This window comes from Urocitellus parryii, chromosome 12 (assembly GCF_045843805.1).
Source record: "Urocitellus parryii isolate mUroPar1 chromosome 12, mUroPar1.hap1, whole genome shotgun sequence".
Taxonomy (NCBI): domain Eukaryota; kingdom Metazoa; phylum Chordata; class Mammalia; order Rodentia; family Sciuridae; genus Urocitellus; species Urocitellus parryii.
The window spans coordinates 49,953,347-49,978,983 of NC_135542.1; the positions used below are offsets into that span (position 1 = coordinate 49,953,347).

At 41.6% G+C, this 25,637-nt stretch overlaps 1 protein-coding gene across 5 annotated transcripts in view; it reads right to left on the bottom strand.

Annotated features, from left to right (window-relative positions):
• Window positions 1-25,637, bottom strand: part of Dnajc27 (DnaJ heat shock protein family (Hsp40) member C27) — a 50,386-nt gene that overhangs the window by 1,892 nt on the left and 22,857 nt on the right. The window contains exons 5-7 of one of the 5 annotated variants that reach the window (XM_026404586.2): window positions 25,501-25,623; window positions 19,549-19,690; window positions 12,282-15,872 (exon numbers count right to left, since the gene is read on the bottom strand). In XM_026404586.2, coding sequence (XP_026260371.2) covers window positions 15,775-15,872; window positions 19,549-19,690; window positions 25,501-25,623 — 363 coding nt within the window. In that variant the 3' untranslated portion in view covers window positions 12,282-15,774. Of the gene's footprint in view, window positions 1-9,650; window positions 9,703-12,281; window positions 15,873-19,548; window positions 19,710-25,500; window positions 25,624-25,637 lie in introns of those variants that run through there. The other 4 variants (XM_026404524.2, XM_077791717.1, XM_026404731.2 and 1 more) reach the window with 4 other exon arrangements.

A 25,637-nucleotide genomic window follows, 5' to 3' on the forward strand; every position in this document is an offset into this window, starting at 1 on the left:
AATGGATTCAGGAACCTGAGGGGCTGAAAAGTTGCCCAGAGGACTGGGGAGCCGCTGCGTGGCCACGGTCCGCAATAACACTGCACTGCAGACTTGAGCCCAGTCCACCCAGTCATGGGCATATGGGGTTGCCAGCATCCTCCCTGCAGGGACAGAACCTGACCTCCGACCTGGGACCACGGAATGGTAGAAAGGGGCCAAGCCTCAGAAGACCTTGAATACGAAGCTAAAACTTCTACCTTGGAGCGCTGTGTTTCACTAGAGTAGTTGAAGATTCTTTGAGCAGATGGCATGTCCTGACCAGCTACGTTCTTTCAGAGGATTAATTTTGGATAAAAGATGGTTTGTCAGGAGAAAACTGGTGAGAAGGCACGACAATAATGACCACCAGAAGACAGTGAATGGTCCAAGTTTAAGCAACGCTCACCAAGATTCCTTCCACAAAGTTCTCAGGCCTCTCATTCGAGATCCCTCGGTGACTTATACTCAAATGAGACACACTCAGGTTTTTGGTGTTTTTATGGAGAGTAATTTTTATAACTATTAATTCACACCAACATTACTTTCCCTCCCGTCCTTGAAAAACATGTTGTGCAGGGCACAGGTGGTGGGAAACAAGTGAGCTCCTGCTTCCACCCGCTTCCCCGCTTCCAATCTGACTGTGGCACTCGAGGCTGCCAGGCACCACCAGGCACCTTTGGGAAAGTGTTTTATTCAGCAGAATATGTGCTAAATTTTTTCAAAACCAGACCTTTAAAAAAAACAGAGCTATATCTTAATGTTAAAAAAAAAAAAGAGGCCCTTTTCACTGCATTAAAACTCAGAGAAGTGGCTTTAGAGTGGTTTGGGTAATTCTGTCTCTCTCCCATTCTCCTCTCCAGGATGCAGCCGCTGTGCAGGCAGCCAAGCCGGCCAGTGGGCTGCAGAACCGCAGCGCTGGGCTCCCGGTCCGGTCCGCACGGCTCCAGCTTTCATTCATTCCCAGCCCCCGCAGAGCCCACGCTACCTGCCAGCTTTAAATCCATTTGGACAGGAAAGCCTGCCATGCTGCTCCGCTAATTTTAGGAACTGCTCGTGTTGACTCAGTCTCTCTGCGCCCCCTGCTTGCTCTTTCTCACAATGGCCATCCTTTCAGCAGAGACTGGGGCTCCCCTCAGCTGACGGCTGAGCACCCCTCTCCTCCCCTTGCCCCCTCAGTTTTGCCCTACATCCCCCTCTGGGTCACCTGCACAGGATGGGAACAGGTTTTCAGAGGTCCCTATTTCCTTACTTTTTTTTTTTTTAAGTGTCAGAGGTAGACAGAGCATTTCTTTTAAGTTGTAGATGAACACAATTAATTTCTTCCTTCCTTCCTGCCTTCCTTCCTTCCTTTCTTTCTTTCTTTCACTGAGGATTGAACCCAATGCCTCACATGTGCAAGGAAAGTGCTCTGAGCCCCAGCCCCAGCCACAGCCCCAGCCCCAGCCCCGTTACTTTTTTTGATAGACATTTCCCCATAAGTCTGCCCAAAAACATGGATGGAGCTGGAGACTCTGCCTCTTGTTCACCGGTTTACATTAATAGAGCGCTAAGTGGGAATTTTTTTTTTTAAATCACATCCAAGTTCAAATATGCCTTAAACTAAAAATAATTACATTTAAATAACTTTAGAGAGAATGATATAAGGGAGAATTTAAATGTTAGCTATAAATTGATACTCACGCTTTCACATTTTTTTTTAATCCCAGAGTATAGCAGAAGTGACTGGCATAGAAAATGCACTTAATAAATGCTTCATGGAAGAAGGAATCTGTGAATTTTTTTCTTTTTCCTTTTCTCTTTCTTTCTTACTTTGTACTGTGGATTGAACTCAGGAGTAGTTCCCACTGAGCTATATCCCCAGCCCGTTATATTTTAAATTTTTGAGACAGGGTCTTGCTCAGTTGCTTAGAGCCTCACTAAATTGCTGAGCCTGGCCTCAAACTTGTGATCCTCCAGCCTCCACCTCCTGAGTTGCCAGGAATAAACGAATAAAGTATAAGGTATAACGAATAAAGTATAAGGTATAACAAATAAAGTATAAGAGCTTGGTGATTCATCCCTTTTAAGGATAAAATTTGTAATTTAATATACAGAACTATTTTTTAATAAATTACACAGGGCAGGGCTGGGGATATAGTTCAGTTGGTAGAGTGCTTGCCTAGCATGCACAAGACCCTAGGTTCAATCCCCAGCACCACAAAAAAATTAAAAATAAATAAATAAATTATACAGGGTTGTATCTTCAGGCATCTGTCCTGGGGTTGAACCTGGATTACGCAGCTTTGTCTTAAATCTCCCCAATCTCAGGTTCAAATGGCTAATGCAGGAGAGAAAATGTACATAAGCGCTTTTTAGATAAGACAGGTCTGAGTTAATTATTCTAGTGGCTCAATAATGTCTTTCAGATCCACATACTTTGCATTTTCTTCCTTTTTTTTTTTTTTGTGCCACTTTTACCCATAGGCTCACCTTCCTCACAGTTGCAAGTGGCTGCCACAATTGCAGCATCCTGTGCAGATGTGACATTACTCAGCAGAAGAGGAGAAACACTTTGTTTGCACGGCCCCCTTTCAGGAGTGCAGAATCTTGGACACTCCCTAGAAGAAGGCCCATTGTACCTTTTTAACTAGAGCAGAGTTACAGAAGACTGCTGGCCCTGGGATCCCACTTTGAGTCCTAGGGTCCTGCACATTTCCTCAGTTCCTGCTGTGTCTGTAAATAACGGGTGCTCACTAAGTCCTTGTTTTAATGATTCCAATGCTATCTAAAACAAGGCCTGTCTCTCTGGGTTGTAAACAGTACCAAAGACGTACTATCGACTGATCATGTCAATTGGAGACTGATAGCGCGTCGCCAGATCTTCCTGCCTCGTACTTTACATCTTAATAAGCTTAGTTTGATTTCATCCAAATCCATCCCACTAAGTACATTTTAGAAAGCCCCAAAACTTTGCTATACCAAATATCTCCTGACAATATGGTGGTTATACTCTTGAGTACAGGGCTGAAGAGCTTTGGGCATGGGATCAATTTCATCCGCTTATAGGGACAGTCACAAAAAATGCCTTTTTAAAAGTCATTAGAGGCAATATTTTTAAAGACTACTCAGTGAACATAACGGTGCTTCCTGTTAGGACACTGTGAAGCATTAGAAGAGAGAGACTTTGAGGCAATCCTGCTACAAGAGCTAACCGTGGAGAAGATGAGACCCAAGGGGAGGGCAGGGAGGGAGCCTAGACACTGGAGGGTGTCTAAGAGTCCTGCCCACCCCACCCCCACCCCTGCTTCCCTGGGGAGACACAGGGCCCTGCTGGAATTCGCCCTCGTCCTCGCAATTGTGAAAACTCACTGGCAGGCAGGCAGGCATATGTCTTCCCAACTTGAAGTTGACCATGATGAGAGTATTTATACCATGGAAACCCAACAAACTGGGGCTCCACCACCCTTTTGTGGACACCCAGATTTCCAGCACACTAGTAATTCCTAGGGCCTGGAACGAAACATGGAGATGGCTGGGCATGGTGGCGTGTGCCTGTGACCCATTTACCTAGAGGCTGAGGCAGGAGGATCCAAAGTTTAAAGCCAGCCTCTGCACTAAATGAGGCCCTGTCTGAGAAAAGAAGGGGGACCTGGGGCTATAACTCAGTGGTGGAGTGCCTCTGGATTCAATCCCCATTTCCTGAAAAATGTATAATAAAAAGGAAACATCAAGATGCCTTTTCAGGTAGCGCTTAGAGGGTACCATTTCCAAGGGAACCTGGAATGAGGTTGGGTCTGGAGTGACACTTGAGCCTTAGAGGCAAAAACTGAAAGAGGGTGCTGAGGGCCTGGGCCTCCAGGCCAGCTGGGAGGAAGTGGCCCGGTGTTTTCGACCCTCCAGGTGGGCAGGTTGCAGAAGGGCTAGAAGGACGAGGGAGCAGAGCAGGAGAGGCCGCCAGCCAGTTTGGACAACCGGGAGGACAGGTGCTTGGACCTCAAGCCTGGAGGAGCAGGAAGGGCCAATAGCAGTAGCAATAGACTGCATCCCATGTGGAACCACCCAGAAGGCAGCCAAGGACACTAGGGGAGGGGACAGCAACTGACAGCTCCCCAAAGCCCAGTTTGGTGTTGTGTGCTGTTAATGCAGGTGCTACATAAGGGGTGGCTCATGTCCACCAAGCTATAAGGCGTTTGATCCCTGCTTTCAATCCCTAACATCACAATAATAATTATTTTCTTTGTTCTTATCTCCTTTTAAATTTTTTTCTTTTTTTATTATTTATTTTATTCCATTATTTTATGGAGTATATTTTTTAAATTTTATTTATTTTTTTAGTTGTAGTTGGATACTTTTAATTTATTTATTTTTATGTGGTGCTGAGGATTGAACCCAGTGCCTTTCACATGCTAGGCAAGTACTCTGCCACTGAGTTACAGCCCAGTCCCTTATAATAGTTTTAATTTCCATTTCTCTAATTGCTAGAGATGTTGAACATTTTTTTTCATATATTTGTTGATCAATTCTTCTTCTATGAAGTGTCTATTCAGTTCCTTAGCTCATTTATTCACTGGGTTATTTGGGGGATTTTGGTGTTAAATTTTTTGAGGTCTTTATATATCCTGGAGATTAATGCTCTGAGGTGCATGTGATAAAGATTTTCTCCCATTCTGTAAGCTCTTTCTTCACATTATTTGTTCATGACACGATTGATTATTTAGAAGATCCAAAAATCTCCACCAGAAAACTTCTAGAACTGATAAATGAATTCAGCAAAGTAGCAGGATATAAAATCTACATCCATAAATCACATTCCTATAATCAGTGATGAATTCACTGAAAAGAGAAATTAGGAAAACTACCCCATTCACAATAGCCTCAAAAAGAAAAAAATATGTGGGAATCAAATTAACAAAAGAGGTGAAAGACCTCTACAATTAAAACTACAGAGCACTAAAGAGAAGAAATCAAAGAGGACTTTAGAAGATGGAAAGATCTTCCATGCTCTTGGATAGACAGAATTAATATTGTCAAAATGGCCATACTACCAAAAGTGTTATGCAGATTTTGTGTGTGCATGTGTGTGTGTGTGTGGTGCTGGGGATTGAACCATGCCAGGCAAGCACTCCACCCACTGAGCTGTATCCCCAGTCCTGTTATGCAGATTTAATGAAATTCCTATTTAAATCCCAATGACATTCTTCATAGAACTTTCAAAGCAATCATGACATTCATTTGGAAAAATAAGAGACCCAAAATAGCCAAAGCAATCCTTAGCAAGAAAAGTGAAGCAGAAGGCATCACAATACCAGACCTTAAACTATACCACAGCACTATAGTAACAAAAGGGTATTGGCACAAAAACAGACATGGACCAATGGTACAGAACAGAAGACACAGAGACTAACCCACATAAATATAGTTATCTCATACTAGATAAAGGTGCCAAAATCATTCATTGGTGAAAGGATAGCCTCTTTAACAATGGTACTAGAAAAACTGGAAATCCATATATAGCGAAATGGAATTAAACCCTTCTCACCCTGCACAAAACTCAAAGTGGATCAAAGATTTAAGCACTAGAACAGAGACCCGGCACCTAATAGAGGGAAAGTAGGCCCAAATCTTCACCATGTCGGCTTAGGAACCAACTTCCTTAACAAGATTCTTAAAGCACAAGGAGTAAAATCAAGAATCAATAAATGGGATGGATTCAAACTAAAAAGCTTCTTCTCAGCAAAGGAAATGATCAATAAGAGAGAGCCTACGGAATGGGAGAAAAATCTTTTCTTTTTTTAAGGAAGGGTATTGCAATAGAATTACACATAAGGCCTGGGGGACCTAGTGTTTGTAAGATTTCATAAAATAGCAGTCTTTAGGGCTGGGGTTGTGGCTCAGTGGTAGAGCACTGGCCTGGCACATGCGAGGTCCTGGGTTCCATCCTCAGCACCACATAAAAATAAATAAAATAAAGGTGTTGTGACCAACCAAATACAACAAAAAAATAAATATTAAAAAAAAATAGCAGTCTTTAGAAAGGACCAAACTAGTGGCCCTTTTTAATAATGGAGGAAACCTACCTCCCAGGAATCTGCTTGCCCAGGCACACTCATTGACAACCAGGAGAGGAATCAGGGGAAGCTCTACCCCAGCCTTCTGATTTCATTTCTGCTGCTTCTGTGTTACACCAGAACTCACAGACGTGTACCTGCATTAAGTGGACTTGAACTTCCAGCCAGAGAACGCTGATTGCCATGTTAGCTTTTCCCCAAACCTGTGACTGCCAAAGACCTTTTCCCTCTTCAGTCTGAAGTTTCTACTGATATAAAGAAGCCATTTTGAATCACAGCCTAGAGACACAGGCTGCAGTTGTCCCTGCAAACAGTCTCAGAGTGAAGTTTCTTCTTCTTTTTAATTGGTGCTATATTTAGTTTTTGGTTTCATAAAGCTTCGTAGATGATCAAAGTAGTTGACATTCACTGGGAAAACTCCAGCAGAATAGATCAGAGTAGGACAAAAAGTGACGCCAGCTCCGCCCACCATTCCCTCCTCCAGCTGGTCAGTCACCTCTTCCTTGTGTAGTGAAAGCATTTCTAACACAGAACATCAGGCTGGGTTTTGGGGTGGGGGTCGGGGAGAGGAACAGCCCTCTTATACCTTCTTCGGTTCTGTGACCAAATAAAAAAAATACATTAGGGACATGAGAATCACCCAGAAACAAAATCCTTAGGGTTGGTCTCCCACATTAGTTCTTAGATTATTTAACCCTTGGTTTCTGGCTTAGATGAAATGTCCCTTAAGACATAATCTTCTAGCCTTTCAGGAAGCATCAGAAGTTCTGCTTTTCTTTTTTAAAAAGAGAGGGCTGGGGTTGTGACTCAGTGGTAGAGCCTTGCCAAGCATGTGCCAGGCTCTGGGTTCAATCCTCAGCACCACATAAAAATAAATAAATAAATAAAGGTATTGTGTCCATTAATAACTAATAAAAATATTTTAAAACACATTTTTTCCCATCCTGGAGATTGAGCCCAGGGGTGATCTACCACTGAGCCACATGCCCATTCCCACCTCTTTTCTTTTTTTTTTTCCAATTTTGAGACAGGGTCTTGCTAAATTTCCAGGCTGTCTTCAAATTTGCAATCCTCCTGCCCCTGACTCCTGAGTCACTGGGATTATAGGCCTGCACCACCACGCCCATTTTTTTCATTAAAAAAATTTAATAAATAAAAGCCATCCAAATGCATTACATCTCATCCTGTAACAGGATTAATTAACGTAAGCCATGGCCTTACTGCCTTCTTGCTTGGGCACCTCACAAGTTTTGAAACCAAGGGAACGCTGGACAAATGCTCTCGACCTCATCTGCTCTTAGCTATTTGCTTTTAGTTGACTGACAAGGTGGGGGGCGTGACGGTGGCACTTGATGAATTTTGATGCAATAGCCTTCCCCACACCTTGGATTATAAATTTTCCCAAACCCTATCCTGAGTGGGTGGGTTTGAGGCTTGCACCCTGTCTCCACGTGCTTCACCACCGTTATGGTTTGGATATGAAGTGTCCCCCCAGAAACCTCAAGTGTTCCTGCCGGAATGCTTAGAGCTGAAACAATCGAGCTATGGCCTCATCAGTGCATTAAGCCATTCGTGTTAGTAATTTGAATGGATTACCTGTGTTCGAATTGTGGGCAGGGGGGCTGCATCCCTGGGGTGAGCCTTGGGGATCACATGCATTTTTTTTCCCTGGCTTCTTGCACTTGCTCTCTGCTTCCTGGCTGCCATGGGCTAAGCAGCTCTCCTGGGCTGGGCTTCCGCCATGATGTTCTGCCTCATCTTGGGCCCAGAGCAGTGGAGCTGGCCAGCCACGGACCAAACCTCTGAATCTGTGAGCCTCAAATAAACATTCTGTCCTCGAGATTGTTTTTGTCTGGTATTTTGGTCACAGCAATGAAAAGCTGACTAACACAGTTGCCTCATGAATAAATTCTCTCTTGCACAATTCATCATTGTAGTGATTGGCACACTGCGTGGTGGCCCAAGTGAACCTGCTTTGGTAACAGTTTCGTCCTTGGCCATCAATGAAGAGAATTGTACTCTGTGGTGGTCTTTTAAAAAACACAAGTCTCTTTATGCCCATTTAAGTCACCTGGTATGAGGTATAATATTATTTATGTGTATGAAGCAGAATACAAGGCAATTCCCAGATCACCAGTGTTTTGTGTTATGAATTTTCAAACTTATGATGGTGCAAAAGTGACATGCATTCAGTGGGAGCCACGCTTCAAGTGTTGGAGTTTGGACTTTGCCCAGCCTCTCAGCACACACACGCTCTTCTCTGCTGATGCTGGGCGGAGGTGCCCGCACCACAAGGGGACCCCAGAGCCCCACAGTGGCTGTGCTGCAAGCCTGGTGCTCCACGGGCTGGGTGGGCCACTGCATTGAAGAGACTTTCCACTTCTGATGTGTTTCTGGGGACATAATCTCATAAATTGAGGGGCATCTGAATTTAGAAATTTGGATCCTTAAGCTGATTATTTAGACTGGGAGCCGGGTTCTTGGGTTTGAATTGCTTCCTAGATGACCTTTGGCAAATCACTTAACCATTCTGAACCTCTGTTGTTTCATCTGTAAATTGGAAATAACAGATAATAGACATGGTCTTTTTTATATATTTATTTTTAAGGTTTAGGTGGACACAATATCTTTATTTTATTTTTATGTGGTGCTGAGAATCGAACCCAGTGCCTCACGCATGCTAGGAGAGCGTACTGCCACTTGAGCCACATCCCCAGCCCAAGAGACATGTTCTTGAAAGTCATTTGGTCATTTTGTCACTGGGAATTTCTCTTGGCTGTCTTTCTGAGGTCACCTAATATCTAAATTTCTACTAACTTTTTTTTTTTTTGGACGGAGGATTGAACCTGGGTATGCTTAACCACTGAATCATATAGCAGCACTTTTTATTTTTTATTTTGAGACAGGATCTCACTAAGTTTCTTAGGGCCTCCCTGAGTTGCTGAGGCTGGCTTTGAACTAGAGATCCTCCTGCCTCAGCCTCCCCAGGTTCCTAGGATTATAGGTATGTGCCACTATGCACACCAATAATTTCTACTAATATCTACCTATCCTTTCATGGACCCCAGCCTTCCACCCCATCCAATCACATCTCTTTCTCTTCCTTTAGGCAGCCTCCTGCTCCTAGAGAGCTTATTCATCTCTTAGAAAGAGCAGCTCAGCAACTTACCTGAAAACAGGGCATTATCACACTCTTCGGGATGCGTCCTCCTCCCTCCAGCAGAAGCACCTAACCAACAGTTTCTGCTTTCCGGGGTGAGCCCTCTGCGCCACCAGCATCTGTGAGCAGGAGGGTCTAGTGTGGGGTGTTCTGATGCAAACCCTACTATCTCCCACAGGAAGCAGACCTACCTACGAGGTTACAGGTAGAAGAGGTGAGGTTACAAATGGGAACTTGTGAATTTATGCTAACATGATGTTGCTCTGAACTGCTTTCTATTTAGGTCCCCATGTTGGAGTTCACTGGAAACACAGAGTCTGCCACCAGGACATTTGATAGCCACCGGCTTGGCTCTTCTCCTGGCTCCTGCTGGTTAGAATGGAGAGCCTTTTCTCTCTCTGGTTTTCCTCTTGAGCCACTGAGATGACTTCTTTCTTCTGTATTTATTCAATTAACTTCTCACTCTCTCAGGCTCTGAAACCAACAGACATCCTGACATCCGAGGACACAGGAATCTCTCACTTTCATTTCTCTCAATCATAGCAGATTTTTATTTTCTCTTCCCTAATACAAAGGCTTTCTTGGACTGCAGCTGCTGATTTTATAATTATCACTAACAACTAGTGATTTGGGGTGCAGGGAAGCATTTTCTTAGGGAAATAGCATCCTTTAGAACAATCAACCAATCAGAATTTTGGGTATAAAAAATAATGCAATTTTATTGACTGCTCTGGAAGAATATATTGATATTTTCATTATAAACATACTTTTTGGGGGTGTACCAGGGATTGAACTCAGGGGCACTCAGCCACCGAGCCACATCCCCAGCTCTATTTTGTATTTTATTTAGAGATAGGTTCTCACTTACTTGCTTAGCGCCTCACTGTTGCTGAGGGTGGCTTTGAACTTGCGATCCTCCTGCCTCAGCTTCCTGAGCTGCTGGGATTACAGGTGTGCACCACCACGCTCAGCCAAATATAAAAATTTTATATGAAGAAACTTCAGCTGGGTACATTAGCACAAACCTGTAATTTCAGCTACTTAAGAGGCTGAGGCAAAAGGATTGAAAGTTTAAGGCCAGCTGGGAAATTTAGCAAAACCTGTCTCAAAATAAAAACAGGGCTTGGGTAGCCTAGCATGTGCAAGGCCCTGGGTTCAATCCCCAATACTCCCCTGACCTCCACACAAAGAAACTCTGCACTCATTTTCTTCAGATCAACATGGAAACTGAGTTTGCATGATAATGGCTGAGTTCTCAACTAAATTATATAGCATTTTCACAACCTACAGGATTTAGATAGTAGCCATAAGAGTATTAATTGCAAAATTTGCATATCAATATTTTCAAACATGCAAACTTGCTTTTTCAGAAATAAATCTATAGGAAACGAATCTATAGAAAAAAAGGAACTCTTTTAAAGGCCTTACAATTTTAAAAAATGACACAATGTAATCTCCATAAGTAGAGATTTCTGTTGGTTCTATATCCCTAGTACCTAGAACAAGGCTTGGCATATGGTAGGTGTTCAATAAATACATGTTGAATTAATAGACATATTTCTAATGATACTGGGATTCACCCCTGGGGTGCTTTACCACTGAGCCACATCCTCAATTCTTTTTATTTATTTATTTTGAGACAGCATCTCATTGAGGTGCTTATGGCTGTGCTTAGTTGCTGAGGCTGGCCTCAAACCTGTGATCCTCCTGCCTCAGCCTCCCAACTCACTGGAATTACTGGTATGTGCCATTGTGCCAGGTTTTAATGAATATTTTAGAAATACCACTTGATTAGAAATTTAAGAAACTATAGGTGATCTGGTAGGCCATAAATCAAGTGGAAACTAAAAAGCCAGATGCAATTTTGCATCTTAAACTGATGTGGAAAGAAGCCCAATAAGACGAATTTTTCTTTTCCATTTACAACTATTGGTTTAAAGCATAACCAATGAGTCCAGTTGAGAAACACCAGTAATGGATATGTTTTAATATATAAAGTGTTACAATGTAGTTATGTTATGCCAGTCTCTAGAACACAGCTTCCTTGTGTCTGCTCAGGATCCTTGGTGGTTATTATTTACTCTTTTATCCTGGGTGACTGGTGGGCTTGATGAACAAACCAGTTCTGGGCCCCGAGGACTGGAAGGAAAAGGCTTCGTGGCAGCAGGCTCTGAGAGTCACTTCATTTTTCCAAAATGTCCCCATGAGGTTGGAAGCAGTGTTGCCAGCACCAGCGGCTCCTCTCCTCTCCCCCCGAGAGGAAACTGTCTTCCCAGCTCCAGTGAGAAAGTTCCCAGAGAGGGACACTGATGAGCTGAGCTTGGGTCACCTTCCTGTCCCTTGGACTCATCTCTGTGGCCCGGGAGGAAGGATGGGTTATGTGAGAACTGTTGCCAGAATGGGGAGGGTGGAGCGGCTCCTCAAGACAGGGGCGGGCCATTCCCAGGAGAGAGAGGCCCTGGGCAGACCAACACCCGTGACCTGTGACCAACCGTGAAAAGCAAAGCTCTTGTTTGCAGCCTTCAGATAGGTGGCTTCTTAGTTTGGCCCTGCAAGAGTTTCAAATTCTAGGGTGACCAAAGTCCCTCAGCTTGAGGGTCCTGCAGGTCCAAGGATCAGTTAAACAAATAGTTAGCCAGCCAACAGTCTGCACCCTGTTGTTGTTGCTGCTGGGGACTGAACCCAGGGCCTCCAGCATGCTAAGCACCCAGCCACATCCCCAGCCTCTAGTCAGCCCTATTTCAAATAAGTTAAAAACAGTTTCATCTGAATTACAAAGACAAAGATAGTATCAGTGTCTTTCTTTAAAGGATCAAAACATTTTTACCACAAATTCTTAAGATCTGCATAACCTAATGGACCAACAAATAAAATTCTCTCCATTTTGCCTATTGGAAAGTAAAGCAAGATGTCTTGTGAAGGTCACAATTGATGAGGAGCTGGATTAGCTTCCAGCCTAGTATGTTTTACACCAAAGTCCAGCGTCCCAACAAAAAACGCAACCCACAGGCTAGTGTTTGATATTTGACTTTACTTTATAAAAATACACAACTTAAATACATATGACACTCTGTATACAAGACATAAACAACCAGTAGATTTAACATTTTCAGCTATTGCAACAGAACAAAAATATGTAAATTACCTTATAAGAGTAAAGGGTTTATTGTTTATTGATAAACTCTGCATTCACAGTCAAGGGGAGGAGCGCCCGGAGCCATCCACACACGAGGCAAACCCACCCTGTCCAACGGTCCAACAAGCCGTTCAGCGAGGCCTTCACTGCACAGCTTCATATTGCACTGCTCATTAGACACAGTCGAACCTCTCTGTGTCACAATTGAGAGCTTTTGTCTTCTCTAGAAACGTCTAATGGCGAGATCATGTCTAGACAGCATTGAGCGTGACTTGGAATTGTGCTCAACAGGGGAAATCATGAACTGCTCCTCACTCTGCACAACTTGCAGTGGAAGTTGGTTAGCTATTTTGCAGCTAAATTCATTCCCAAAAGTTTTACAAAAATGTTGGCAGACTTACGTGAGCTTGATGGGGTACAGTGGCGAGGGAAGTGCCAAGCTTACTTGTAAGGGGTACTGTCACTATCCGAGGCAAGTGCTCACCACCCCCTTTCTAACTCAGCTGGAAATCCCTCCCTGCCCCTGGCCACTTCTGAACTGACTGACCCGGCCTGCAGGGGTTGCTTGCTGACTCTGGTGATTGTTCAGACTGCATTACCTATGGCTCATTTAACTAATAGTGAAATATGTGCCAGTTTATCAGTATAAAGAAATGTTTACCTCTTGAGAATTTGATACATGAGAACATACTAGAGTATGTTTCCTGAGGTAAATGTAAGCCTTAAAGAGTAGTGTACAATCTACAGAAGTATAGTGATTTACCTTGGGTAGCAACATAAAGCCCCCCAAGTCTGGGCTTTTAAATTAACAAGCTAATAAAACCAAGGATACATTTATATGAGAAATAAAGTTACAGTGCTGAAGTCAAAAAATATTGACAGCTGAGAATATTAATTCAAAAGGAGGCACGAAAGGCGAACTGAGAAACACAAGGGAGTGTATTTTAAAGTGCTTAGGAAGGGCGGAAGATTAATCTGAAATGCCTCCAGGGATTTCTAACAAGTTTAAAAAGTTTTACTTCTTGGTGACTCAGATGTGGAAGACATGGCTTTTCTTTAATAATAGCTGCTCAAACTCTTTATTCTTTTTTGAAAAACAAGATCCTTTATAAAAACTTTTTGGTCACTGAAATTATCTGGTAGCTGGGACTGTCACTGGTGTATTTTGAAATCCTAACTGGCTGAAGAATTTTTAATAGGTTGAGCTAGACAGCACACATCTGCACCAAGAATTTTAATGAATGCATAGAGGTCTGTGGAGTTTTGCATGAAGTTAGTTACCAAACAACTTTTCATTGCAAATCATGCTTTGTTATTTCTTCATGTCCTGCTGAAGGATTATGGAAATCAGAAAAGTTCTCAGACCCTAAGGCTTAACTTTCTCATTTTATTCCTACTATATAAATAGTATGTGGCCATCCTGAATGTTAATAATGAAGATGTTGGAAACTGAGTCCCAGGACCTAAGAACCAAGCACAGGCTACGTTTCAATGAGTTACTCACTCTTAAGGATACGACTGGAAATACTAAAGAATTTTCTCTGCTATAATTACTCATCTACACAATGTAGTTGGATGAGGAGTCACCAGGATAAAAACTGGCACCAGCTGTTTTGCAGGGCCATATACTCAGTGAGCTGTCCTATTGACTTGGGCTGGTTCCCCATTCATATGACTCCCATATTCTGTTGAGAGAACAGATCCATGTTGGAATACTTGAGGCATGAAGAAGGCCTTAAGCAAAACTTAGGCCCAAGAAGAGCTTTGGGTTGGAGTTCTGCAGTCTCAGAAGCTGTTTTAATGGCCAGAGGAAAATCCCATAAGGGATCATTAAAAGAAAGCATTTTTGATTATCACCCAGATAAACACTCACTTTATAGAACAATGGTTTTCAATGACAAGCTCAATGTAGCCTGAGTACAGCTGTACAAGGTAAAGCTACTTTGGCAGAGGTCAAAGATCCAGGAGACTGCAGTCGCTGGGGAGAAGGCAGATGCTATCTGGCAATCAATATGGGTGAGCTGTTCAAAACTCACATTATAGTAATATTCTATATACTTCAAAGCTCCAATTAGTGCACTGGTTACAGCTAAAAATGTGAGTCAGATAATGAGTGATGGTGGGATGAGTCAAGTGGAGAGACTGGCTCTCAAAGTGCGATAGCAAACGCCAGGCCTGATACTTGCTCTTCATTCCTCCCCGGAACACCCAGGACACTGTGGCAGGAGAATGCAATTCTCTATGTGAAATTATTTTCATAATCCATAGTTTAAAAATATTACTATCCAGAAATTTGCAGCCCAAGCAGAAATCATAGATTTTGCCCTACACAGATATCTCCCAGTTGCTCTCACAGCATCAATTTCTTTAGGTCCAGATCAAGGCTTGGAAGGGGGGATGGAGGCAGCCAGGGTTTGAGGAGAGATACCTCATGGCAGATGTGGAGTATTTTTAGAAAAGGCAGAGAAGAGGAGAAGCAGAATAATTCTGGGGAGGAATTGAAGAAGAGGCCTAGAGGCCAAGCTCCCCAAAGGGCACCTGCCTTTCCCACCTGCCCGTGGGTAACTGTGAGGAATACGAAAGAGACAAGTGTCATACCAGGACTCCCCTTGAACACAACATGCCCCAGCTGGGCTGGCCTTGCCCTGTGGGCATGCGTGAGCACAATCTCCAGGTGTGACCTGCAAGTACTTCTGTCCTGGAGCCCGACTCCTCTCTGCCTGGTGCACGGTGCTCCCTACTGCTGTCGGTAACACTTCTTTGTCAGGGAAGGCCTGAGATCCAGGAAGGGCAGGAATCGGCTGCCATTGCTTGTCTCTTTTTGGACTGGCTCGTCTCTCCCCCTGGTGGCTGGATAAGGGAACAGGGAATGTCCTAGAGGGGCAGCTCAGAACCATCTGCCCCACTCACACTCTTGCAAAGGGCTGCCCAGAGTTCACTAAGGAGGGCTTGATGGTCCAGACACCCCCGAGGAACTTGTGGTAGAAGGAGCGACTTGCTTGAAAGGTCACAGTCAACTCTCAGGGGCATGGATGTTGTTTGCTTGTTTTTTCCCTCCTTTTTGCTTCCTTTTTTTGCTTCCCTCCCCAGAAACCTAGTGGACTTTTCCAAGCAATCCAGGAGGGATGCTACGGCCCAGCGCCTTGGAAGCCCCTCAGGCCGCCTGGCAATCAGAAATGAAGCCCATGAGCAGAGCCGCCTGGTTCTCTCCACGTGCAGCATCTCGCTGTGAAGGGCCTAGAGATGCAGCAGGCACTGAGCTACTGATTTATAAATGACAGCCAGGAGAGAGCAGAGCAGTGAGATTCTGGGAAGGAAAGTCCCTGTTGGTTCCTTCCCTTAGGGGTGTCGTCAATCCAGTCTGTCTTTCCTACTCTACTTGATGTTCTTCAGGAGGGCTGTCCGGGCATTCACCACAGCTTTGAAGGCGTCTTCACTGCCAGGCGCCACACACTTGTCGGGGTGCAGAAGCACAGCGAGCTTCCGGTAGGCTTTGTTGACCTCTTCCCTGTGGAAAGCAGCCGGTTAGCACCAGGGTCAGCACCCCCCCCACTTCACTAACATCTCTGCAGTCATCTCCAAGCGATTACTACCTTTTCTAAAGGCAGGACTAGAAAACTAAAAAACACACAAGCAAATAAGTAACAGGTAACAGGTAACATACGAGTACAAAAAATATGGTGCAACATGAGTACACAAATTCAGGAGAGAGTAAAGGAATGATTGATGGAAAGAGGTGGGACTGGGCACCGAGAAGGTCCCCTGAGAAGGCTGTGGAAGAAGGGGAGCTTGGAATTAGCCCAGGGTAGGGGGTCTGGAGCCCCTGGGAGGGACAGGCCAGGAGCAGAGCACAGATGCTGCACTGGGACAGATGACCAAGGAATGCAGTCAGCCAGGGATGAGGGGAGTCAGAGAAGGGCCTCAAAAGCACAAAAAAAAAACCCTGGATTTGATCAACAATGACAACAGCAGGTGTTTGATGAGAAACTGGTGCTGGGAAAGCTGTTTCTCAAAGTTGAGAGACAGGCAGGAGGTCATTACAACAACCCAGGTTGAGAACAGGGTTTTAGGTTAAGATGAATGGGGACGTGAACGAGGACACACAAGAGACGCAGAAAGCAAGAGTGGGCGGAAGTGGATGCAGAGCTGAACATTCAGTGAGGAGATAGCAGGGGCTGAGAAGAGTGGGGACAGTCTGGGGAAGGCCTGGAGAGGACTGGCCCTTCCTGTCCTGCCCTTCATTATTCCCAGGTGTCAGGCTCCTAGAGTCCTAAGTATCAGCCACTGCCCGGGTCTGGCTCTAGCAGGTTTTATTTTCCACTTTCCTTTTGTCATTCAGGGTCCCAGTTACCCTGTGAGCATGGACATGGCGTGGGCCAGGCGCTCCAGCGGTCTTTATTTCACTCTCCAAATCAGGAGATGGCCTCCGACCCCTTGGCAGTGATGGGCATTGTGGACGTCAGCCTAGAGCTGCTGAGGATGTAGGGTCTGTGTTAACAGTTCCCGTGTCCAGGGCAAGCAGGCTAGGGCTTTTTCTGCTTTAAAAGGAATTCTTCTGGATATGCTGGTTTTAACCTCACATGCAGTGTTTCTACGTACATAACTTTGACATGAGTTAACGAGAATGACATTCTCCCTCTTTCAGGAAATTTGAATGGACAGAATTTTTATATCTCCAAAGACCTTCTATCCTTGAGGCAGGTACAGACGCCCCTTCCCTTCTCCCCAAGTGTGTCTTGAGCAGGGCCCCACAAACCACTGCTTCCTGAAAGAGTGTGTCCACAGTGGGTTAGTGTCAGGCCAGGCCTTTGCACTGAGAGTGCCTTTTAAGATTTCTAGGTACAGGAGAGACTCTCAAGGGAGGTTTTTGAAGAAATAAGACTGATGCAGGTGTGTAACCTGAATCAATTCTGTTGAAGTGAAGATTTTCTTAAAGTTCAAGAAATAAGTAAATAAGGGCTGGGGCTGTAGCTCAGTTGTAGAGTGTTCAACTGGCACGTGTGAGGCACTGGGCTCGAACCTCAGCACCACATAAAAACTAATAAATAAAATAAATGTACTGTGTCCATCTATAACTAAAAATATTTTTCAAAAAAATATTTAAAAAGAACAGTAAATATGGGGCTGGGGATGTGGCTCAAGCGGTAGCGCGCTCGCCTGGCATGCGTGCGGCCCGGGTTCGATCCTCAGCACCACATACCAACAAAGATGTTGTGTCTGACGAGAACTAAAAAATAAATATTAAAAAAAAAAAAAAAAAAAGAACAGTAAATATGGGCTGTGGTTGTGGCTCAGTGGTAGAGTGCTAGCCTAGCATATGTGAGGCATTGGGTTTGACTCTCAGCATTGCATATAAATGAATAAAAAATAAAGATCCATTGACAACTAAAAAAATTTTTTAAAAAGAGAACAGAAAATAAACACTGTTGGTACTGAACAAATATCAAAATTCTCTGTAACTTAAGAAAAAAGTGTTTAAAGATTTTCCACAAATGTGCTTCAATACCATATAATAGACCCAGTACAACAGAAGAAAAAGGAGTTTATGTTTATATTGGTTAAGGATATGGAAATCATGATGTCCTGGAAGCTCTGATCGATTCCAATTAACCAAAGTGAATAAATAAGGAGCCAAAGTTTCTATTTTAGAATACTTTTCTAAGTTCATAATAAGTAGATAAAGAAATCATTTCTCAATATTAGAGCTAACATCTCTTGGAGACGACATAGGAGTTTAGAATAAGACTATGGAGGTCTAAAAGGATGTGTGTGTGTGTGTGGTGATGGGGATTGAATCCAGGGCCTTGTGAATGCAAGGCAAGCACTCTACCAAATGAGCTATGGCCCCAGCCCCCAAAAGGACATTTTAAAGAGACACCAATAAGCCAGGCACCATGGTTCATGTCTGCCTGGGCAAGTTAGAAAGACCTTATCTCAAAATAAAAAATTTTAAAAGACTGGTGATTTGGCTCAGGGGTAGAGCACTTGCCCATCATACACAAGACCCTGGGTTCCACACCAGCACTGAACCAAAAAAGAAAAAAAAAAAAAAGATACCATAAGCTTTGTGCTCTATTCATTCATAAGGTCATCTGGATTCCTTCACAAATTCAAAGTGTCTTCAGTACTCCTGGTGAGTTAAGAGTGACCAATAACAGCTTCTCTTTCCCTTCTCCTCTTTCCTTTTTTTTTTTAATTGGTTGTTCAAAACCTTACAAAGCTCTTGACATATCATATTTCATGCATTAGTTTCAAGTGAGTTATGAACTCCCATTTTTACCCCAAATACAGATTGCAGAATCACATCGGTTACACATCCACATTTTTACATAATGCCATACTAGTAACTGTTGTATTCTGCTACCTTTTCCTCTTTCCTTTTGAACTTTACAAAGAGATGCTTGACTGCTTTTGGTGCTGACAAGGCAATTTCAAGATACAGTGTTTCTTTTGTGGAATTCAAGGTAAAAATGTAAGAAGGGAGAATTATGGGAAAGAGAGCTATGATGCAAATAAGACCCTCATAAGTTATGTGTAGTAACAATAGTATTATGTCATTAAAAATTATATTACCATACTGAGTAATAATTTATTTTTGCATAAGTAATGAAGAATAGCAATTATATTTATTTTCTCCCCAAATAATTCTTTTGGCTAAAATAGAATGGCTTAACATACATACACTCACAGATGAAGAACTAGCAAGGTTTTTGAGAAGAGCATGCAGACACAGTGTTCCAGGGTCAAGAATCAGTACTGCCACTATCTGTTGGGGGTCTTGTCCATGGTTAATCTCACTGAACCCCAGTTTCCCCAGATGAAAATTTTGGAGAAGTTGATTGCTAATATGCTTTCCTCCCCCTAAAATTCTATGATTTAAGAAATATCTTTTGTAAAAATTTTTTAGGATACATTATCTCTCAGACCAAAGCACAGCCTCTTTCATGAAGGGTTTACACAGACACATGATATAGCTCCCTTAGCAGGCAACTGTGTCTTTTGATTTGATATTCTGATTTGTCTCTTTGATATTCAATTAATGAAGCAGAGTCACTATATGATCTATTTGCACATATTTTCATGTTTCCAGCCAATTAAAAGAAGATAGACTGTACCCATAATTTGGGCAACTGAGTCTCTCTCTCTGATAGCACTCAGCACTAGATATTCTAGATACCACTTACCTTGAGGCCCCAGGTTTGACTCCCAGCATGTCCCAACTATCTTTACTATTTCGAATTCTGCGAATGGTGTCTGCTTGTTCTTTGGTGAAACTAGTACTGCTATTTGTGGTAGGACGTTTTCCGCCATTTTCACATAAATCAACTATGGACACATAAAAGGTCTGTAAGAAGAAAACATGTGCCAGAGTAGAAGTGATTTGTGAAAATAGGAATTCCTTTCAAGCATCAACTTAACGACTTTTAACATATTCCAATAAGTCACGAATAAAGCAAATATGTACTTTGGAACTTTTCCTCTTCTACTATTTAAATATATGTACTCCTATATCTTAATATAGAAAAAGTATAAGGAATAAAATTAAAATGTCTCATAATCCTACTCTCAGATTACCACACTTTAAGGTTAAAAAGTAATAGAAAGCCTGAAATCCCAGCAACTTGGGAGGCTGAGGCAGTAGGATGACAAGTTTGAGGGCAGCCTTCTCAGAATAAAAAATAATAAAGGGCTGGGGATGTAGCTCAGTGGTAGAGCACCTCTATTCAATTACCAGTACCAAAAATAAAATAAAATAACAAAAGTAATAGATGAACACTGTTAGAAATATTCAAATTGTACAGTGAGATAACCATTGTTAGCAAATTTTTCTGGAATAAAACTGCCACATACTCACAAGTATACTGTCACACACTCATATCCATTCTCTATAAATCACTGCATCAAAGAGAACAAACACATTGCTTAGCAGCTGGCATTTTTTCACATAATAACACATCTTGGAATCTTTCTATAGCTACATTTAGAGACTTTTGATCTTTTTATATGACTGTTCAGTATTTTACTGTGTGGTTACACCATAATTTATTTAACCAACCTTCTTCTCATGGGCACATCCAATGTTCCCAGTCCTTTGACTACAATAAAAAAATATTTTGGTGAATATTTTTGAGTGTCTACATCTTTGAACACTTATAGAGATGCTGCTTTAGGATAAATTCTTAAAAGCAGAACTGTTGAATAAGAAAGAGCACGTGTGCATCTTAATTTTTTGTTTTGACAACTGTTGTCCACAGAGGCTGTAGCCATTCACATTCCCATCACTGTGTATGAGTGCCCATTTCCCCACACCTTCATTTACAGTGGGCATTATTGTAATTTTTGACAATCTGAGATGATGAGAGAGCTTTGGTTTACATCTCTTTCATTATAAGTAAAAGTGAGAATCTTTTCATATGCTATGGCCTTTTCTTCTGCAAACTTAATATTTCTTACCCACTTTTATGATTTTTATGTGAAAACTATTATTTAGGCCTGCTCATGTTTCACGCTCTGTGCACTATTATTATTAATAACTTTACTAAAATACGTTAATTTAATACACTATAGCTGCTTTTAATTGCCTTATCTCCTTTCCCCTCTGTTTCTTATAAAATTTCTTTCTCTTGGAACTGGAGTTGTGGCTCAGAGGTAGAGTGCTTGCCTAGCATGCATGAGGCAGTGAATTCGATCCTCAGCGCCACATAAAAATAAAGATATGTGTCCACCTATAACTAAAAAATAAATTTTAATAAAATAAAATTTCTTTCTCTTTTTTAAAAATATGTATCTATTTTAGTTGTAAATGGACCTTTATTTTATTCATATGTGGTGCTGAAACTCAAACCCAGGGCCTCACACATGCTGGGCAACTGCTCTACCACTGAGCCACAATCCCAGCCCTAGTTTGTATTTTATTTAGAGACAGGGTCTCACTGAGTTGTTTAGTACCTTGCTTTTGCTGAATCTGGCTTTGAAATCGTGATCCTCCTGCCTCAGTCTCCTGAGCCACTGAGATTACAGGCGTTCACCACTGTCCTGGCTTTTAGTCACCTTTTATATTATTCTTTGTTAACAATGTCAATCAGACAAACTAAATTCCTTCCTGACACAAAGCATCTACTAAGAAGATAGGAAATAAAAGAAAATGTTAAACCAGGGCTGGCTCAGCAGTAGAGTGCTCACCTAGCACGTGGGAGGCTCTGGGTTTGATCCTCAGCACCACATAAAAATAAATAAAATAAAGGTATTGTTTCCAACTACAATTAAAAAGTATTTTTTAAAAAAGAAAGAAAATATTAAACTGAACCAGCAGGAAAGCACTCTATGTGCATACTTACAAAACAGTGTTCTTATATTCTTATTAGCCCTATTTATTTTTTGAAGCAGACTAATTTGTCCATTAGTTCTACCCAAGATTTATCTACATGGATAAAAGCCATCTAAAAGAGTTCACAGATGTTTTCTAGTCGTATGCATCAGTAACATTTTCTTCTAGTCTATGAGTTGACCTGAAATATAAATACAGACTTCTGAGGGCACAAGTACTCATTCATAACACTTACAGAAGACAAGCTGTGGTGTGATAAATGGAATACTAGAAGTGAAGTCAAAGCCTGTTTAATTTCATGTGTAAATTCCAACCATGATAGAGTAATAGGTCTTGGACTAGTCCTCCTGTCCAACCACCATCAAACTGGACAAATATATGGGGCAACTATTTGTAGGCCGCAGACAACATCAAGTTTGAGACTATGTCCTGGGAGGTAAGCCCCACGATCACTTGCTTCTCCACCTGCAGGCCATTTTCTGACCATGGTGCCGAGAGCCTGTCTGAGCAGACAGAGTGCCATTGAGAGAAGAAAGGAGACATCAGAGTTTAAGGGAGCTGAAGTGTCTAGAATCTGCAGAGCAGGACATTTGAGAGGAGGGAGATGTGCAGAACTGGGCCCCAAGTCCATGGGGTATCCCCATGTGTTTACAGCAGAGGGTTAGGCTATACGCACACAGGGTAAGATCATTTGAGTTACCAGAGAACAGGTAATTTGGAGTTGAGAACAGAACCAATATGCCAGAGGTCCAGTGGTGCTAGGGGAAGATATGTCCAGCCAGCACTTGAGTTTGGCCTTACCAGGGTGAAGAGATTGCTGTGATACCTCATTAACACCCCTGGCATCTAGCTGAGGAGCCACAGAAGGGCTGTGCTTTAGGAGTTAGACTCAGAAAAACCAGAAACAAGAAGATCTACAACGGAGACAGAATTTGAAGAGAAGTCTTGTCAAATAAGAAGGACTTGGGAAATGCTTTGGGCTTCCTTTAGATCCTTACTATTAAAGCAAAAAACGGAAACAAAAAAACCTACATAAGTTCATTGTGATTTTCCAGTAATTGAACTGTTTCCTGAAAAAAGAATTGACATCCTTGAGGAAGATTTTAAAAAATATCTATATATGTATAGGGTCTCTACAATGTATAGGTTTGGTATTTGTCAAAAAATTACTATTCATATAAAGAACCAAGAAAATGTGATCAACAGTCAGGAAAAAAGTAGTTAATAGAAACTGAACCTAAAATGGCTCAAATGTTGACCTTAACAAAAACTTTAAAACAGCTCTTACAAATATCTAAAAGAGGTAAAGGAAAATATATTCAAAAAATTAAAGGAAAATATACTCTTATAAGTGAGCAAATAAGGAATCTCAGCAGAGATTGGGAACTGTACAGAAGAACTAAATGCAAATTCTAGGATCAAAACATACAGAGTTGAAAAATTCACTCAGTGTGTTTAACAGCTGATTGTCAATGAACTTTAAATCAACAAAGACTATACGCAATCTAAAAAATGGGGGAATATAGAGGAAAAGTAAATATAGCCCCAGAGACTGTGGGACAAAATCAAATGGCCCGATACACATGTAACCAGAGCATAAGAAGGAGAATGAAATGAAAAATATATTTGAGGAAGTAATGGTGAAAACAAAAATAAACAAAAAATTTCCCAAACCTGATGAAAAACACCTACTTACCCATCTCAGAAACTCAACAGCCCCAAATAAGATTAGTATGAAGAGAAATTCACTTCAGCACTTTATAGTCCAACTGCTGAAAATTGCAGAGGAACTCTTGAAAGCAGCCAGAGGGGAAGAGGCAGAACGTGTGGAGAGGAATAAGAGTAAGAATGAACGTTTACATCTCATGGGGACAACAGAGGCCAGAAGAGAATGAACCAACATCTTTAAAGTGCTGGAAAAATTTTAATTTGTGGAAATGCTAATTACCATGATGTGACCACTACACGTTGTATATGTGTATCAAATTATCACACCATGCTCTATGGTAATGTACAACTAAATAATAATAAAAAATAGAATAAAAAAGAAATGTAATCTATAAGTCATTACTTATATGCCTTAGACAAGTCACTTTACTATCCTACCCTTAGATATTCTCATATACGAAATGAAAATAATGTCTGTCATGCATTATTTTTATATGTCTCAAATGAGATGAAATATGTAAATGTCTCTAGATTGTAAAATACCATTTAAGTTGTAAGTATCATTATTGCACACATAGGGACAGACTCACATAACTGTATGTACTGAAAAGAATAGAAAGCAAGGCAAACCAACATCAACCTGATCCTGAAATAGAAGCCACTGACGCCCAATTCAGCCTGTCAGCCAAAGATCAAACCTGTCTTCTAGGAGGAGAGGTGACATCTTGTGAGAAAGAAATTCAGCATAAAAGATTAAATATAATCCCACTCAATAATTAAGAAAAACTCTTTACAGTACTAACTACTCTATTTAAAATCCTAAAAATACCAGCTATAGTCATAAGAAGAAAAATACATTATTCATATCATCACGTAATTAAGAGTTGATTTATAACTTCTTGTTCTAAATAGCCTCCTTCCCTTGAAGTGATTCAAGATTAGTAGGTTTGAAGAAGTGACCATTTATTCAGGTTGCTATGTAAGCTCATCCTTCTAGTGTCTGCTTGATTGGTGAAGCCTTATTTATTTATTTTTAATATTTTTTTCAGTGGTAATTGGACACAATACCTTTATTTTACTTATTTTTATGTGGTATTGAGGATCGAGCCCAGTGCCTTGCCCGTGTTAGGCAAGTGCGATACCGCTGAGCCACAACCCCAGCCAGTGAGGCCTTATTTTTAAGTGTGACTGGTTGGATTCTATAATGAGTCTTCTTTATTTGCACCCCTATGGACTACAATATTGGATTATATTAGGTGTGGCAAGGCAGTTTTGCCACAGTAACACTTCCAATTGATTCTGTATACAAATATAACAATTTTATTAAACTTGGGTAGTTTTAAAGAAAATTGTTTTCTTACTTAACCCATTATGTCCCATTGTCCTACACATAGGACAACTATAAAAATTTAAATTAAGCAATTGTATAGGTGTCCTAATTTTTTTTTATTGGTTTTTATGGGTGTCCTATATATAGGACAATGGGATATAATGGGTTGAGTGGTACAATAACTTATTGATTATATTTAATGAACATCAGAATTACCGGGAGAGCTCTTTTAAAATATAGATTCTTGATTCCATCACAACAGTAAGCTTCCAGTAGGCATGAGCCCAGAAATCTATATTTTGGAGAATTTCCCCAGGTAGTTTTTTTTTTAATTGATTTTATTTTTTTAAATACACAACTATGGAATGTATTACAATTCTTATTCCACATATAGAACACAATTTTTCATATCTTAGTATATAAAGTATGTTCATGCCAATTCATGTCTTTATACATGTACTTTTTTTTGCATTACAATTCTTATTACACATATATACCACAATTTTTCCTATCTCTGTTTATATAAAGTAGGTTGACACCCAATTCGTGTCCTCATACATGAACTTTGGATAATGATGTCCATCACATTCCACCATCCTTGCTAATCCCCAGGTAGTTTTGATGCTCCCCCAAGTCTGAGCTATTACCGACTGCAGACAGATCACTCAAGAGCTCCCGCTCTCTCCACCTTTAGAGAAAGACCTTATTCTAATGAGAAATTCCTATTGTTTTCTGTGTCTCCTAATTTCCACTAAAAGGCAGCATGGCTGGCCTTCATGCTAACCCTAAAATAACCAAGAGCTTGGTTACCTGGAACATCTCATTGATCCCTTCTCCAGTCTGTGCTGAGGTTTCAAAGTATAGGAACCCTTTGCTTTCCGCCCAGAGACGCCCTTCACTTTCATCTACGCAGCGGTGCTTGGTGCAGTCGATCTGAAATAGAAAAA